Consider the following 15,520-nt stretch of genomic DNA (forward strand, 5'->3'; position numbering starts at 1 on the left):
GGTGATCTATACGCATCTTGTCACATCTAAGATATTTACTATCTAACACAGGTCATAATGATGTGTTACTACTAATGTAAGCTGGAACTTTCTTAACAAAAAGGTAATGCAGAAATGTTTGTCACTGTCCATTTTGAAAACTTTGCCATACTGTTAAAGAAACTGTCCTGAGGCTCTGTACTGCTACGAGGAACTCAAACACTGCTGTAGAATTAATTTTTAACTTAAGAGCACCTAAGCAACTTTTAGGGAAACTGGTGAAAAGCAGCACTGGCAACAGAATTTACAGCATCACAAAGGTTCCGAAGGAAACAGAGAAAGCACACTCATGGGAGGTTCTGTGGTTTTCATTGTTGCAAGACTTTTTAGGAATAAGCTAAACAAAAAAGGTTGTAGATAACAGACAGCTGATCCTGCCCAAGTTATGTGATTTCCAGCTCCTTCTCTAACTCTCTTTGGATTTCTGCAAATGCGAACACAGAGCACTGCATGCTCACTGTGTCCAGTGCAACGTAACCTGAAGTCTGTAAAAAAACGGTGTAAAAAACAAGCCCAATGTGTAACATTGTTTTGCATTTTGAACCTCCACAGGGATAAGATGAAAGTCTTGAACTTTAGGTTTCAAATTACAAGGTTCAAAATTTTGGAAAGTAGACAGAATAAGAAAGGTAAGTACAATGGCTGACAAATGTAACAATTCTTAAATCTAAAACAAGGACATTTATTTGAATTTTGTATATCAGTACAATTTATTGCTAGAAATATTTTATGATTTTTGCAGGCAGAATCATTACAGCAAATCCCTTAGTGGTTGGCAAGGGAATGGTCCAGTGGGTTATGACTAAAGCTCATATGGAAGGGGCCTGGAACAGGGTTGATAACACTGTCAGTAATTCCTCATATCAGGACACCAAACAGAGATAATAAGTAATAAATAAATTATAATAGGTAGACTAAATGGATACAAAACATAAAGAAAGGAAAAAGAATTATTAAGATATACTTTTCCTAAAGGCAGGGCAGTTGTTTCTCCTGATTACAAAATCTTTAGCCTCCTCATTATTCTCAAATTTTATTACTAGAAGGTACATTTACCGTTTTGCATGCACTGTATATTACATTTGAAGCGTTATGTGTATGTATTTCAATTGAATGTCACCGTGAACCTGATTTTTTCTTTTCGTACTAAACCAGGAACAAATACTAAAATGTGCAACCTACACAAGCTATTTTGTTACTTGGGAACAATTAGCCTACAGTTGTATCAATCCTTGCTAAAGGACAGAACAGGCAGTCAGCAATGCGAAAACAAACAAACAAACAGAGGCATGACAAGTAACTAAGAACTACACAAGAAACCAAACTTCTTGGATTCTTGAGGCACTGCCCCTGCCTCTCAGCATTTGTATCCGGTTTCTCAATTGCTGCTGTTAGCCTGTTCTGGGGAACCAAGTAGTGCCTCCATTAATTATTTTATTTTACTATTTCTGTCCTGAGATTTGATTACATGAGACAGCTTCCTTGGTCATAATCACTCTTTGACACATCGTAACATCTTATCCTTCAAGTCAGACAGTGAAATTCATTTCCTCCCACTGCTGACTTTAGCTGTGGGCAGCAATGTTTCATGGAATGCTTCTACTCATTGGCATTGTTCCATCTGGGGTGTGCTGTGCTCCTGAAAAACATGCATGTGTCCAAAGATTTATTTTAGTGGTATCTTACTCGTTAAAAAATAAGCTAATAATATACGTAGGCCACTCCTGAATTTATGATATAATGAACACAAATCAGTAACAGCAAACGAAATGGCACCACCTGCAAATAATTTTATATTTCTCCTTCTCCAGCATAAAAACAAACAAAAAACCTGAGGTGCTTACCCTCTGAAGTATCTTATGTGTACGTTCAGAATTGCTAAGGCAAATCCTTTATCCAAGGCAACAATATCCATGAAACTGTTTTCAAGAGAGGTTGCTCTTCTGTGCCACCCTCTGTCTACGTCCATTAATCAGAATTCCACTAAACCCCAGGATCCTAAAAAAGGGCAGTTCAAGCAACCTCTCAAAGTCTTCCCTTCCCCATCACAACTGTGCTACAAGAGAGAGGACTACAGAGTTCTCAAACACTTGAAAAATGCTGAAAGAGTCAAATACAATACTAAAGAAAAAAACATTCATCAAACATTCCAGGAACAATGAAAATGAGAAAAACTGACTGGCTTGTATAAAAGCCTCAAAACTGTTAAACTTCTTTGGACCAAAAACGTCACCTGCTAATAACTGTTACCGATAACTCTATAATACACTGTTTTAAGTTCTTTTCAAGCTCTATGATCCAGCAAAAAATGAAGTATTTCTTTGCATGTTACAGAACTGTTTTAAAAGCAGAGTTACTCAGATGAGTGGGCCTGAAGTACCTGTTCTGTGTACTCCTTCAGTCAACCACCATGATAAAGCAAACAATCCTTGCTCGCCAGCGTGAAAAATCCAAACCATTAGTCTCAGATATTTTAGAGGCACGTTTTTTCCCCAGTGAAGAGGTAAGCAATGACTACCAAATATACTGAAAACTCCATCCATTAACCGAAGCTAAAATTTCTAAGAACTTTGCTCTTCTTTTACTGAAAAACAACATGACTGAGATAAAAGTTTTATAGCAATTACAAAATACTGCATGACTTTGTTTTTGAATTAAAGAACCCAGCTGCATTCATAATTTCAAGTTAAACTGCTATTTATTTTGTTTTTAGGACCCTTATCTCATCATAGAATGTCATCACCATAGAATGGTTTAGAATTTGGTGATATCTCCAGGATGATAACCTGGAAAGAAAAGCACCAAGAAATATTTTAACATGACTATAATGAATGAAAGTGATTATGTCAACAAAATACCACAGAAAGCAAGCAGGATAATGCGGAAGTTCTATGACAGAATTCTTGTTTGCAGACAAGCATTATGGCTAAAATATAAACTATAATTTCAGTAGAACATTAATGGCACTTCCAAGACACACCGTCACCCAGTACAGTGATTTCTCTCTCCATGAATCTGGAGGAAGAACCTGGTACAGGGCAGAGAAGTAAGAGGCAGAACCTGGGTACCTTCTCTCAGAAGAAACAAACGGAGGGAGTTACAGATGAGCTCTACATTTTATTTGACATTCTTGTGATCTTAGCCATTAAGAACAGTACAAAAAAAATAGATGGGACATAAAAAAATGTCTCCATGACACCAAAAGAGATAGGTTTTACATTATTTTTACATAGTGTTTTGAAATTATGATTCTTTACAGATCCATGGCCTCATATGCTTATCATTATACAGTAACCAGAAGTTTAATTGAAAGAGAAATGGATATAGATGCCTGTGTATTCCTCAAAAGGAAATACAGATAAATGTGTAGGTAGATTCTCTACGATTTATCTACTAAAATATTGACATGAAAATCCATTTCATTATGCAAAAATGCTGCAGAGGAGAAAATTAGAGATCAAGAGGTAGTAAAGAAAGAACATTACTTCAGTTTTGGTTCCCGTCCCTCACTTGTATATTGCCAGCATATTAGTCCAATCAGGTCATGCACCTTGGCATTTGCTATCGTCACAACTGTCATGGGCTGTAGTTTGTCTTGGCTTGCATGCAGTGGGAGGTAGACATCAATTTTTTTGGTTGCCGTTGTACCAACATGACCCTGTCAAGAAAATACATTTCATTAGAATGTATGAAAGAGAAGGTATGACAGAGCTAATACACAACGTGGTGCGGATGGAGGTCTTTTCAGTAGCGAGATCAAAACACACTGCTAGGCCTTAAAATTGAGAGGAGTTTGAATTTAAATTCTAATTCATTTACAGCTGTTTAACGTTTCTGCAAGGGGAATACGAAAGATTTGGCAAAGATTTTGCAGGTTTCCATAAAAAGCCTGAACTTCACTGCAAGATTCCATGTTCTTGCAGGATCTAAATGAAGAAATGAAATTGAAAAAAGAAAAAAAAAAAAAAAGAAAAGTAACCAGCGTACCTAAGACTTCAGGAAACGCTTCTCCCCACCAGTCTCTAATATTAGCATAACCCTTGTTTCTGCACTTCTGCCTCCCTCTGTCCCTGCTGGAGCTCTGGCTCTGCAGCCAGGGCTCTGCTCAGGGCCCGGGCACAGGTGGCCCCGCAGCACGGCCCCACCAGCTACTTGAGCTCAGGACAGCACCAGAGTTGGCAGTGCTCCTTGCTCCTTACCACTTTGAGTCTGCCTCCAGCTTACTGGGACTCATTCTCTCTCTTTTCCCTTTGGCTCCCTTCCACCTGCTGACAGACAAACCCGAGCCAAAGGCTTTCACAGCGGGACGCGCCCCGGGATGCAACGCATGGAGACACCCAGCTGCAGGACAGGCTGCGGGGAGGCTGCTGCGTTCAGACGGAGAGGAGGAGGAGGAGGAAACTACCACAGCTGGCGGTGGTCTACACACACAAATTGGCCAGACCTAAACCTGAACCTTAGAGGTGCGAGCAGCCCAGAAGCAAGAGCTGCCCGCTGGGCGCCCCGCTCACAGCGGCTGGCAGCAGCACCGGGCGCTCGTCCAGCAGAGCCCAGAGCAGCCCAGGCAGGGGCAGCAGCGAATGCTGACCACGAGTGGAGGTCAAGGCATGGGTCAGAAACAAACCTTAGGCCTGGCCTTGGTTTGCCAAGAGAGCCGGTCACACGTATAGCCGAGCCGTGCAAATATTTCAAACTAGCTGAAGACGACCAGGAAAGATTAACTAATATTGCTCTTTATTGGAACTTACTGTATTAAAAAAATCCATCTATTTGGAACTGTGAGGATTAACACAAATAAAATACAAAATGCATAGCAACATAAAGCTTTATAAAGTTTGCATTAAAAGAAAAAATCTACCACAGATTTTTAAACCTGTAATCTTTTAAACAGACAAAAGATTTTATATTGTGATCCCCTCTTCAAAAGCACCCGATGTGACCATCTATCTCTGCCTAACTGTATACATATATGGGCCTTGAGAAAAGAAAGTATCATTAGAATTAATCACTTGGAATTCTAAGTAACAGAATAAAAGGATTCAATACTATATTTCTACAATGAGACTATAAAACAGGGAGTTAAATGCCATGTGCTAATTTCGATATATTGTTAAAAACCATTTGATCCTTCAGTGCGATTATAAATTAGAGAAATAATAGGAATTTAAAGATTAAAGTTATTCATACTAGCATAGCTAAAAGCATTATTAAAATCCATCCAAATATAACAAATGTTTTTTAATAAAGCATTGTTGTAGTGTAGACACCTCCTCTTCCCATGTTAAGGTACAGAAGAAATCGTTTTTACTCATTTAGAAGGTGTTAGGTTTGTCCCATAGTCTGGGGAAAAGCACGGAATTGCTGCATTACACCACCTCGTTTGGATAAGCCTTAAGAAGCCTTTGGAGAAGCTTAGTAAAACCAAGATGACACATCAATGTGTTTGTAGGAGGGACTTTGCATAACTTTTTCATCTTAAAGGCATTTTCTTAAATTGATAAAATTACCTCCAAGTTAGGCAGATTTGGTGCAGATATTACAGCATCCATCCAGCCCAAGCACTTGGCTGTCGTGTGCCTTTGATGCTCTGAGATAGCACCGCACCCAGCACCTTACCTCTCCAACAAAACCACTAACAACAGAACTACAGCTACTCACATAAACAGGTTGTTGGTTTTCCTGTTCTCTCTCCTCTTGCTTTCCTACTTACATGACTATTTTTAAGGGACGTTAAATAGTAACAGGTAATGAATCCCTAATCTCAAGTCTGTCTGTCTTTGTCCAGGTGCAAATGCCAGCCAGGGGAATATCCTAGCACGCATAAATCTATGCACGTTGCTTACACTGCAGTAATGACCGGAGATAGCGGCAAGAACAGGACACCTGTTGTTTCAACAATGTTTGCACTTGAATGAGCAAACAGCAATTATTAAGGAAATTAACGGGAATCCTAGATATGCCTGGTTATACACTGAAACCCAAAATGGCATGATCACAAGTAACAGTCCTAGTGCACTAAAACTGATTGCCATAAGACATTACAGGGCCTGAAACCTGAGAATTAGAAGCTTATTAGACTTCCTATTAATAATGAGAACATTCAGTATCACAAGAGGTAAGAGAAACTAGTATGGCCTATAAACACATGGGTCAAGGCTTGGACTGATCAAACGCTAAGCCAAAGAGCTTTAGAAAAAATCTCTATTACAAACTGATGCTTGTATTACAAATGGGTGATATTTGTTCTGAAACAGCGTTAGAAGTCCAAAACATCAGGTACCTGTCTACAGGACTGAATGAATCCATACCTACCTTGATCCAGCAAAATATTAATTGTGCAGAAAGTCCCACAGAGCTCAATTACTACCTGTGAAAAGCTTATTAGGTAAGTGTTTGTAGGTGGTGGGACTGAATAAAATGGATCAAACTATTAGTCTCAGTGGCCAAGAGTCAAAGATCTGCCCACAATGGATTTAACTAGTAATAACTTGTGGGGTTTAGATAGTGCTTATAGTCACTTCTCTAGGAGGGATCATTCAGACCCAGATTACAGGCACTACTGGAAGCATAATTACTTTTTTCTTCCAACTAAAAACAGTATTCCAATTGTAAACGCTGAGGAGACACAGAAGATAAAGTACAATTACCTATATTCAAAAAGGCAGCGACAAACTTTATTAATAGATCCTGTATAAAATTCAATGGAAAATCTATTCAGGGCCAAGGGCCTTACCATTTGGAGTTTCCTTAATAGCCTCCAATAAATCTGGGAAGCATAAAGGGGCTGTTAAATTAACATTTTCCTGATCTGTCACCTGTGGCATAGTTAATTTGTCAAGAATTCTTTTAGCTTGTCACTGGACACTGTATATTCTGACAAATGAAGTCTGGAATAAAATTGACAAAATATCTCGTTAATTTTCTAGGAAATCACAAATCTGATTCCATTAAGGTTTTATTGTTAGAAATGTTAGATTCCACCAATCCTTTAAGGAAGTCAAGAGTAACTGAATGCACACTAAACATTCAATAAATCACAGAAAATTTTCTTAATATTTTCATTAATAGATTCTCTTAAGACTACCTACTATTTTCATTCAGTTTGATCATAAAAAAAAAAAATTTGCTATTTCTACAGCATTTTCATCTCACTCAAAGCAACGTGTTATCACAAACATGGTGCTGCAATTAGGACAGAAGACATGGCCCTGTGCAGCATACACAGCCTTGAAGAGACAAAATAAAAAAGGGATACTACTTCACAAATTATTGCTAATTTTGTATGCATATAAATCATTTATTTTTATATTTGTTTACCTCTGTTTTCAGAACTCTTACTGTCTAGCGCACTGTAGCTTTTTGGCACATTACATGTATTCTTTGCTGCTGCTATTCAAGAACTGCATGAAATTATTTATGCTATTTGACATTGCTGAAATGTACAGTCTGCTGAATTCACAGATTTTCTGTTTTCTATTTTTTATAATTTTATTTAAGCAGATTAATGTATGTTTTTGCACTTTGACAATTAAACACAAAAGTAACAGCAGCTAAGCTTAGTAAAATTATTGGCATTAATACACAAACTTCTTCTGAAAGAATAAATTGGCATCCAAGACTACAGCTGCTGTGAATCCACTTTTCTCATATTGTCCAAAATAAACACAGCCAGAATACAGCAATCTTTGGAGATGTATAGCAATGGTATTTGTTGGTCTCTTTTCAAACATAAGTAGCACCAACAGCATGCATGTGTGCTACTGCTTCTAGACACAAGAGTGAAGGATATGATAGGCAAATCAAGTTGTGCATTATAACAGATTTTGTAGGAATGTACTTGTAAAGCTGTAATGTTTAATTATATAGCTAGTGGTCACTACAGTTAGCACAGGAAAACTGCATATGGAATGATCTTCATTGGCCACGTGTGGTTTTAGAAATATCTGTATCATTATTTAATATTCTGTAATAAAATATGCTTTAAATATAAACAGAATACGTGAAAATAAAAAAAGTTACATATTTAAACAATCAATTCTTTCAACACAGGAAGTCTTTATAAGATGTAAAATAAACTTTTAATCAAAGCCCACGAGAAAATCTACACCTCTCCCCAATAACAGACGATTTATATCTTGAATGGGTTATTGCAGAGCAAATAATATTCTCCCAGATGATAGAAGAAATTTGGTACAGTTCTTTCCATTACAAGGCCAACATACTCCTAAATGCTCTTCTCAAGTACCTGCATAATAGGAACCTAATGCAAGCCATTGAGGAAAAACATATATGCTGCATCCTTCCCACTCCTGTGCTGTTTTGCTGCACACCAGAAGAGAAAATTAGAACAAAGTCCATAAACATTTCCTAGAGAAGTGATTAATTTTCAGCGATAATAATTTACTGCATCTTTCTGTACAGTAGAGTTCTGTGCCTAAGTGTTATATCACTTTAAGATTAGATGTTCTAATGATATAATGCAAAGATTTTACTGAATCATTATTTAGTGGGAGTCATAAAAACCTCCAAAAATTAATCTTTCATGCACATCTAGTTTATCCAAAGTTAGCATTTAATTAGATGGCCTTGGCACAAATGAGCTTACTACTTTATTTGCTCAATCAGTATATGTCTTTTCAGTAATTATAATTAATTCAAGTCATTGACTCACCTCCCAGCAAACAGTGCTGAACATTACACAAAATGGAAACAAATGCTTACCTTTTACAAATAAAATTTCTTTTCACTTTTAAACTAAGTGAAATGTTTTTGGTTTAGGTGACAAGGTATTTAGCTTACTATACAACCCAGTAATCAACTCTTAAACATAACTTATTCAAATATGTATTTAAACAATGCAGAGAAAATAAATGAAGGGGAAAAATCTAAGTTAATGTGAGTAAATATATTTCAAATACAAATAGAAGTTCTAACAGATCAGAGCACAGATGTTTATGGCAATACAAAGGACTATATTTTTCTAAGATGAATATTGAAAACCTATATTTCCTAACCTCTTGATTTAAAAAAAAATAAAAGTATTTCTTCATTCAAGAGATGGGAATAGAACAGTCATATATACTCCAATGAAATTGCTTTTAAGGGGCTGAATTGACAAGAATCATCTGAAAATAGTGTGGGTTTGGTTTGTGTTTTAAGTTTAGATGATCAAATATCTTGAAAGCTTTCAATAAGCATGTGGCAGAAACCCTTATACTGTAGTGGAACATAATGACACTACGGGCATATGGTTCAGAGAGAACACACTGGCAGCAAAACAGGATGATGAACGCGTTTATCAGCCTCAATATACAAGACCCACACTACACGGGAATGAAACACGTAGCTGCAACTAGTAGATTTTGGTGCAGTGAGCAAAACAGCATCTAATGTAATATGATGGTTAAATATTTATAGCAGAGTCTGTTCGTTATATTTGCAGAATATTATAGCAGAACTGGAGAAAATACCTGTTCAGTTACACATTATATCAATATTCACAAACATAATGCTAAGTCTTAGTGCCTGTATGAAAAGACAGAGTAGCTCTATCCCTTTCATGTTGCAACACACCATACTATACCTTACCATGGCAAAATAAGAATGTCATTTATTTCATCAGGCGGTTAAGTCAGTATTTGTATTTTACATGATTTTTAGTCTTTTACATTATTTTTCTAGCATTACATTCCTATAGTAATCATATAATTATATGATATCAATACTATATAGTGTATATATATAATTATATATATTATAATATACTTATGTCATTTATGGAAAAATACTGCTAGTGAGGCCACTGAGACAATCGACTGAACAAGCGACCATGCAACTATCTGCCAGTTATCACAGTTTTTATATGACGCTTCCAAGTTGTTCTTTTCTGACGAGTGGATTCTCCTTTGTATCATCCCAGCTTGTGTTGCAGACTTAGCAGATCGCAATGTAAAATTCCATTAACGTTGTTAAATACTTAATTTATCTTATTCATGCTGCCACTATTCATAAAAATTTAACCCAGTAATTTCCTGTTATACAAAGCATAACAAAGTATGAATATTTAACTACAAGGTAAATAACACTTCTTTTTTTTTTAATTCTAAATTGTTGACTTCACTTAGCATGTCTGCTTTGTATAGCATCACACTATTTTTCAATTAAAGGTCCAGATGTTTCAAAGGCTCCAGTAGGCAGCAGCAGTTATGAGAAATGCTTTATCTGCATTGCAATGATCACTACAACATCAGCTCCAGGCTGCATTAACATACTCATGTTTTATTCCAGCCCTCCTCCTAATGTACCGGTTAATTATACAACACACAGCTGAGAAACATAACCTCCAGAGCTGGACAGTTTCCTTCCACGCTTCCACGTGAACAAATTTTTATATGCACCTCAAAACTATGATTTACATATAAAACCACTTAATCAAATATCCAAAATTACTGCCTGTTCCTTCCTGGCATCCGTTCCCACAATTAATAAAACTATGCAAGTCCTGAGCGAGGAAGAATGCATATAATTCTTGTAACAGCATATTTCAATCATGTTAACATGTATTAATTTATACAACTCTCTTTAAATTAGAAAATTTAAATTAAAATTAAAGTGCTATGGATATGATTTCTTGTTATTCTTCTCCGACAAAATCGAAATGGAGGGAAAAACCCAGCATCCCCTTTGCAGCCCAGGCCTCATTTACTTTCATAGAGGTATCATTTTCAGGACAAATGGATCCAGTCCATCTTTAATCCTGCCACATTCAAACAGAATTTTGCCAGGAATGAAAGCACCTGCTATGCTGCAGGTCAGCACAATCCCTACAGCATCAGTGAAGTCAAACACAGGCCCGGGAGCTGCCTTTCTCCAGAGGACTGAATTTCATACTGGCTGAGACGGCACTGAGCTAGCCATGGCTGTTATGCACTTATCTATTCAGCTCCAACAGTTCTGCTGAAGAATGAAAACACGTATTCAGATTTATCAAAATACAATTGCTATAGCTGCAACAAAAATGCATTCATTACAAGAAACTATCCTTAGTTTCTGTGCACAGAAGGAAAGGAATGGCCTATTTTAGAAGATTTATTTACATTTTACTTAGTAATGCACTTAAAAATTTAATACTGAGGAAGAGATACTCTTTGCAATAACAAAACACAACCAAAACTTATAATTAAAACCACACCATAAACATTATTTGTTTGTTAAAAAGTATGCTACAAGATACTTTAATGAACAGATGCTATTCAAAAGATAAATGTTTTTACAAATATTCAATCCTTAAACAGATCGGGCTCTACTCCTATGCTTCTGTTGCATAAAGCAGACAGCTTAAGTTCCTTGAGGACATTTGCCAACCTTAGGTGGAACATTTTTAATACATCACCGTGTCACTTTTTAATGTGCCACAATCTATTAACCACATGGCAAACTAACAGGGATTTTTAAAATATGGGTTTTATAGCTTTGTGCTGGTGATTAATTAAATAAATAGCCAGCATTTCACAAATCATCCCTCTAATTAGTCTAAACCAGACACTTTGCATTCACCGGCATTATTGCCATCTGAAGCTCACAGAAGGGCAGTCGCGTTACGCCGCCGAGCCCGTGCACTTCTCAGCACATCGTCACTGCGTAGCCGGGGCTGGCACTGCACCCGCGCAGCCCGAGGCAGAGGTACAATCTTCACAGGTGCTGCAGTCAGCTGGAATTTGACTCCAGCTGCTTGGAAAAGATGTTCTGTTTAATTATTCTCCCTCATCCTGAAGGAAGCAATCGAGATAACAAAGAAAACAGAGCTGTATCTGAAATGTGACCTGAAGTAGCAAAGTTGCACGCTGCAGAAAATGAACAAATATTTAAGGCAGATACCAGAAAAAATTTATGAGCTAAGTGATACAGTTTCTGTCAAAACACTTCAAAGTTGAAGCTGCAACTAATTACATACAGTCCATTCAAAGAAACCAAGCAAGGCTTATCATTAAAATGACTCGATTATTCTTAGAAAGAAAGAGAAAGTCATCTGTAAAATCTGCCTGAAATCTCATCATTTTTACTGTGCCTATCTAGATAGATCATTTCCCTCTGAGCTCAAATTAAACTCTTAATAGTTAATATGCTCAAGTTTTACTACAGGTTTTTCTCCAAATTATTATTAACTGGAACGTCCTATCTAGGAGGGTTTTTATACGGAAATGTGTTCAGCATTGCTTTCTGACTTTCTCCCAACAGCTTTTTCCCCCCAGGTTAAATCTTTGGAGATACTGTAGACAACAGAGCAGTGGGGCTGCTCACGAAGATGGGATCTTGTCTGAGGTCATTTTAAGCCAAAAACTACTTAATTATTTAAAAATGAAATGAAAGCATTCTGTACGTGGTAGGTACTTATATCAGCATTTGAGATAACCATTGTATGGGGGAAAGTCCATGACTGACAACATTAAGACTAACTGCTACTTTCCACCTCCACCCCCAAAACCAAGCAGGTGCTGGTATACAACTTGTTCATCCACCAGAAAGTACCAGCTTCAAAAAGGGCTCTCTCCTACACAAGCTCAATAGCTACGGGTCATTTGGGTGGTATGCCTAGAAAAGCTACAAAAAAAAAAGGAAAACCTCAGGAAGTTTTTGCCCTTAAAACACTGCATGTGAAAAAAGCTTGGGTTGGCTAGTTTGTCCAAGTTTAGCTCAGGCACTGGAACGGGTTGCCCAGGGAGGTGGTGGAGTTCAAAGAAAAGTTGGACGTGGTGCTCAGGGACATGGTTTAGCGGGTGACATTGGTGGTAGGGGCTGGACCAGATGATCTTGGAGGTCCTTTCCAACCTTAATGATTCCTTCAATAAGAGGGCTTCATAGCACTTTCTTGCATACAGTTTCTTCAATGTCATCCCCCAACCATAGACCCGTATCAGCCCACAGCGTAATAAATTAAATCTCCACAGACAGCTGAGAAACTTTTAATTTGTTAATAAATCAATTTGCTTTTTCTTAAAAGATTTACCAGTATTTAAAAGCTAGTAAGATTTTTATTTTCCTATTTCATATCTGCAAAAGGAATCTTACACAGAACAGATTATTACATTGCTTTTATAAATTCCGAATTGGGAATATTTAATAAATACCAGGCCAAAGCTATGGTACAAATGGGGTGCTAAATCACCCTTATACTAAAAGATCAACGGGGGCTTTCATATTCTGCAATTCTACTACTCCACATCCCATTAATTACTTCTAAAGTGTTTTTAAAGAACTACACAAAGAAAAAGAAAAAATAAAAATATTGACTTTACTTGGAGATGAAAAATCTGAATTTAAATGGCTAATTTTGATGAATTTTTGAATTTCAGAAAATGGATTTTAAAGCAACAGACTACAGAAATCTAAGTTTATAACAGAAACAAAATAATTACAACTCCATTTAAATTACATGCTTAACTACAAAATGAGAATTCTGTTGTTACTGACATTATGATGCTTGAACAGACCCATAAAAGTTCTTACCCTGTAATTAATTTCAATGTTTTAAAATTATTTCCCAAGTACAAAGGTCAGTAAACATATAGGCTAAAGACTATCCTCTGAGAAATTCAAAAACACTCATCTTCCTCAGAAAAATTTCTTATAAACGTCTACTAGCGTACATCAAATCCTCCTGCGAACTGCAGACATTAAAAACACTCGTTAATAAGACACATCCATATTTCTTTGGCTGTTAAGAACCTTAACTTATGAACACGTTTTTCATTTGGTTTGATCTGTAATTAAGGAAAAGATAATGGCATTAGTAAATTGCAAAAATTCAGTTAGGATAAAATGCAATATGATTCAACCAAAAGATTAACAACTGCATTATAAAAACTACTTTAAAATTCTTTAATTCCAAATAGGGTTGCCTTTAATGATTATTGCTTAGAAAATTCTTCCTTTTTTTCTTAATGCATCAAGCTGCCCATTCATTACATACACATTTTCCATATCTTTTATTGCAATGGCTGTTTTACTTTATTTTATGTTTTAAGATTTCATACTGAGAAACAGTTTGTATGCTTCAGAAGGGTTCCTGTCACAACCTCAGGTCTCCACGCATGGTCACAACTGCCTCCCACTTGCACTCACAATGCTCTTCACCTTCCTAGTATTTTTGCAATTAAGAGTCAAGCAGAATTCTGATTTCTCACACAAAAGCTAAGCCCAGTACTTTACAGCCAAAGTGTGCCTTCTGCTTGTTACTTCTTAGTCAAAGAAATTACCAGGTAAGGCAACACCAACCATAACATCAAAACCCAGTTTATTTAAAAAACAACCAACAACAACAACAAACAACAAAACAGCCAAACCCAGAAATTCTCAAAAAAAATCTTTCCAAGTTGCAAATGCCACGGGGCTGCAAATGCCACGGGGCTGCAAATGCCACGGGGCTGCTTTATGACCACATCTGCAGGGGGAGCCGGACAGCGCCCGGCACCGCTGCAGCTGCGCTCAGCCCGGCCACCCCAGCCCTTGCAGCAGCACCCATGCTTGGGCAGCTCGGCTGAGAAACAAAAACACAACACACGGCAAAGACGGAGTCTGCTTCCCTGCCAGCACGTCCCCTTCTTCTGCAGGATAAACGCATCTGCCAAACCGGGCTGCGAAAGAACCCATGAGGCAAGCAGCTGCTGCGGGCACGTTAGGAGAAGAGGAAGGCAAACAGAGACAGTGCTGTTTCACAAACACGCTGAAATATTTCAGATCAAACCACTGCCATTACTTCCTTTCTCCTCAGAAGACAGTTTCTAGCCAATGACTGTGATGTTTGTGGGTAACGATACTTGGAGAGAATTAGTCTCATAGAAGAGCTTAACACAAGCCAAATCGCAGTCCTTGGTGATGGTCCTGTAGCATGTTAAAGGCTTCCTGAAGCTGTTACAGGCAAAGGAGAACACGAACTTCAGACATAAAAGCTATTTTAAACTTTCTTTTGTAGGTGCCTCTCTGTTCAAATTGAATAGGGATGTCAGGAGGGATGTCATGCCGCATATATATAGACAGATTTGAAGACGTAGCACTGCCAGGATTACACAGTATTTTTAGTATGTTACTACACTGCTTTCAGTGTATTAAGCACGAGACTTTTTTCCTTTACTAAGGGAAGCCTGTAGGGTTTGATGTGCATCCGTACTAAATATAGCACACTACACTACTCTATTCAAGCATTTCATAAACTTCAAAATATCTGCACTGCTCACCCATTCTTTAGAGGGGAGTATGACAGTTTGCAAACGGCAGAGGTAAAAAGGACTTTTGACAAGGAAAGCATTTTGAAACAGGCAATTACAACCTTAAGCACAATCTTTGTGATAATGCTTCATATAAGAATTGAAGGGATGAGAAACCCAAACAAGATTCCTGTGGGGAAGAACAGAAGCAGGGCAGGCAGATGCGGTCATTCGGGCACCAAAAGGTTCCCTCCCTCCTTTTTTTAAAAAAACAAAAC

General features: G+C 37.4%; 1 protein-coding gene across 2 annotated transcripts in view; it reads right to left on the reverse strand.

The window, feature by feature from the left end:
- The window catches only part of MAPKAP1 (MAPK associated protein 1), a 101,397-nt gene that overhangs the window by 53,891 nt on the left and 31,986 nt on the right, over window positions 1–15,520 (reverse strand). For both annotated transcript variants that reach the window (XM_027470854.3, XM_027470853.3), the window contains exon 5: window positions 3,525–3,697. In XM_027470854.3, coding sequence (XP_027326655.1) covers window positions 3,525–3,697 — 173 coding nt within the window. The remainder of the gene's footprint in view (window positions 1–3,524; window positions 3,698–15,520) is intronic.

Source organism: Anas platyrhynchos, chromosome 18, assembly GCF_047663525.1.
Source record: "Anas platyrhynchos isolate ZD024472 breed Pekin duck chromosome 18, IASCAAS_PekinDuck_T2T, whole genome shotgun sequence".
Taxonomy (NCBI): domain Eukaryota; kingdom Metazoa; phylum Chordata; class Aves; order Anseriformes; family Anatidae; genus Anas; species Anas platyrhynchos.